Consider the following 3,145-nt stretch of genomic DNA (forward strand, 5'->3'; position numbering starts at 1 on the left):
TGGTTATTCTAGCCCTCTGTTGGGAACTTGGGCCATTATGATGAATACGCATCAAGGCCACTGCTCTTACAGAGCTCCCTGCCTGGTTGCAGTGGGGGGTGGGGTGGGCAGGGTGTGAGGAAACAGAAACCAACACACACAGAAGATAACGCCAAGGGACCAAGATGCCAGAAACAGGGAGTGTGGAGAGAACGGGGGAGGGGGAGTCTACTACACTATAGAAAAGAGGAGCTAGACTTGATCGACACCAAGGAGCCTACTTTGAGAAGAGCTCCAGACAGGTGGAACAGCACGTGCAAAGGCCCTGAGGTGGGATTGTGTGATGGAGGGACAGCAAGGAGATTCGTGTGCCCGGAGCACAGTGGGTGAGGCGGAGAGGGTGGGGGGTTTGAGAGGGCCCTTGTGGGCTTCGGCTTTGACTCTGAGTGAAGCAAGGCTAGATGAGATGGATCCTCCCAGCTGTTGGGTGGGGGGCAGTCTGTGGAGGAGCAAGCAGAGGCAATTACAGGGGTCCCCCAAAGGTAGGAAGGACAGGGACCAGGAAGGGTACAGAAGGTGGGCGTATTTTGTGGAGGACAGTCAGGGTTTTTGGAGAGTGGCATCCTGGTTTGTGATGTGCCTGGCTCTTTCTTTAAAAATAACAAACGCAACAACTCTGATCTATAGTGATAGCCAATTCCTGTGGTGTAAATTCTTCTACTGTGGCCAGTTTCAGGCGATGATATAATCTCAGACAGAGATGGGAAGAAACAAGACGTTCTAGTTACATCATGATGTAGGATCTCCATCATAGAGAATAGTCAACTCACCTCAGCTCATAGCGGCCCTAGAAGGCAGAGTAACCACCCAGAGCAGATGAAAATCACTCCAGGAACACAGAGTAGAAGAGATGTAAGTAGAAAGTGATAGTTTTGAGTCTTTATTACCTTTGCTTTTTGATACACTTTATATAGTGGTGCCGGAGAGAGAGGAAGCTTTCTGTTCTCATAAAGAGTTACACCCTCAAGAGCCCCCCCAGGGGCAGTGCGACCCTGTCCTATGGGGTGGCTATGAGTCAGAATCGACTCTGTGGCAGTGAGTTTGGTTGTTGAGCCTGCATTTAACGGTGGCACTGTCAGGTTAACCTCAGACGATGAACCACAGGTTGGTGGTTCAAACCCATCACCTGGTTGGTGGGAGAAAGATGGAGGATTCTGTTCCCAGATGAGTTTGGAAGCAGTTTGTGGGCAGTAGGGCTGTTTCTTCATGGTTTCATTTTAATACTATCACAAGAACATGTGTCATCGCTGACATGATAAGCTGGCGGTGTAGGGGGTTAGGCGTAGTTGGGCTGCTAATGACAAGGTTGGCAGTTCTGAACCCACAGTGCTTCCCTGGAGAAAGATAAGGTTTTCTGTTCCTGTAAAGACGGACAGCTTCAGAAACCCACAGGGGCGGCTCTATCCTGTCCTAGAGGACAGCCAGGAGTTGGGATCAACCCAATGGTTGTGGTGAGTGATAGAACATATCATAATGCAATATACCATGCACATCAATCATGATGCTATAAGAACACATCCATTTAAATAGGAACTATTTAAATCAAATTACAAGGTAATATAGCATGGACACAAAACCATTATAATATGTAATATACTTTTAGATCGAAATAGATTTGTTTAAATCTCACTGCCCTGGAGTTGATGCTGACTTGTAGTGACCGTCTAGGACAGGGTAGAACTACCCCTGTGGGTTTCCCAGACTATAACTCTTCATGCGACTCGTCTTTCTCCCTCAGAGGGGCTGGCGGTTTTTCCAAACTGCTGAACTTGTGGTTAGCAGCCAAATGTTCACAAATAGACACAAACACAACTCATCCATGTACATCTATTTATCACACACGTGCATGTGTACAAATGGTTTACCAGGGAGGGATTTAGGCGGATGGCCACCAGCGTTCTGGAGATTGTCCCCCGCTCTCTGGAGGAGCCCTGGTCTTCAGGTGGCCTGGATAAAAGGGTGACTGACAGGCCGGGGAGAAGCAGGCAGTGTGTGGCTGTTCTGGGTCCTGGGCAGACAGAGCAGGGAAAGGCTGCAGGGAGACATCACCAGTTTGGCTTTAGAGGCAGTGTTTAGGGACCTCCGTGAGATCTAGGTCTAGTTGGGGCGGCAGTGGGGGTGGGGGGCGGTGGCTGGGTGTCCACAGCTCTGCTGAGGTGGGGCAGCGGCTGACCACCCCTTGGTGCTGCCCCTCAGCCCTCAACAGCCTGACAGGCGAGTTCAAGGGGAAGTACTATCCATTGAAGAGCATGACTGAGCAGGAGCAACAACAACTCATTGACGACCACTTCCTGTTCGACAAGCCGGTGTCCCCGCTGCTGCTGGCCTCAGGCATGGCCCGAGACTGGCCTGATGCCCGGGGCATCTGGTGAGCTTGCTCCCCAGACCTGCCCCTTGGCCTTCTGTACCCCTCCGGTCTCTCCCTGTCCTTGTCCTAACACGATCCTCCTTAGCATTCCCTTCAAAACCAAGCTCCTGAAATGCCCTTTCCACGTCCTGCAGAAAACGATGATGTCATTTTCTGCCCTGCCCCCTTGCCCCTGTGGCCTGTGTACCACATTTGGGGTAAAGGTGGACTAAGAGGAGTGGTAGTTATGACCTTGGACCTGAACCAGCTTCCCTGCGTTGAAATCTCAGCTCTGCCACCTAGGACTTCTTCGAGGGGTGGTGGGGAGCTATCTCACCATTCTTTGCCTGTTTTCCCATCTGTAAAATGGGGGTACAATGACTGGCAGCTCTTGGGTTTCTTGGGGGGTGCTGCTTTGGTTTAAGCATCAATCGGGCTTCTAACGGCAAGAATGGGGGGGAGGGGTTCACCCACCAGCTGCCCTGCAGGAGAAAGATGAGCCAGTCTGCTCCTATAGAGATTGACAGTCTTGGGAAACCAAGGGAGCAGTGCTACTCTGTCTTATTGGTGACTGAGTCACAGTGGGTTCGAGTTTTGATCTCGTTTAGAGGGGCCTTGAAGTCTCAGAAGGAGCCTTGGTGGCGTAGTGGGTAGCTTGGGCTGCTCACTGCAAGGCCAGCAGTTCAAAACCACCAGCCGCCCTGAGGGAGAAAGGTGAGGCTTTGTATTGCCGTAAAGTGTGACAGTCTCAGAAACCCA

General features: G+C 51.2%; 1 protein-coding gene across 1 annotated transcript in view; it reads left to right on the forward strand.

Moving 5' to 3' along the window:
* The window catches only part of CKM (creatine kinase, M-type), a 12,977-nt gene that overhangs the window by 7,053 nt on the left and 2,779 nt on the right, over positions 1-3,145 (forward strand). The window contains exon 5 of the mRNA XM_045293037.1: positions 2,236-2,407. Within this exon, the coding sequence (XP_045148972.1) occupies positions 2,236-2,407 (172 nt within the window). The remainder of the gene's footprint in view (positions 1-2,235; positions 2,408-3,145) is intronic.

The sequence above is a fragment of the Echinops telfairi genome, unplaced genomic scaffold (genome assembly GCF_000313985.2).
Source record: "Echinops telfairi isolate 266 unplaced genomic scaffold, ASM31398v2 ScPeMD7_655;HRSCAF=1070, whole genome shotgun sequence".
NCBI classification, from domain to species: domain Eukaryota; kingdom Metazoa; phylum Chordata; class Mammalia; order Afrosoricida; family Tenrecidae; genus Echinops; species Echinops telfairi.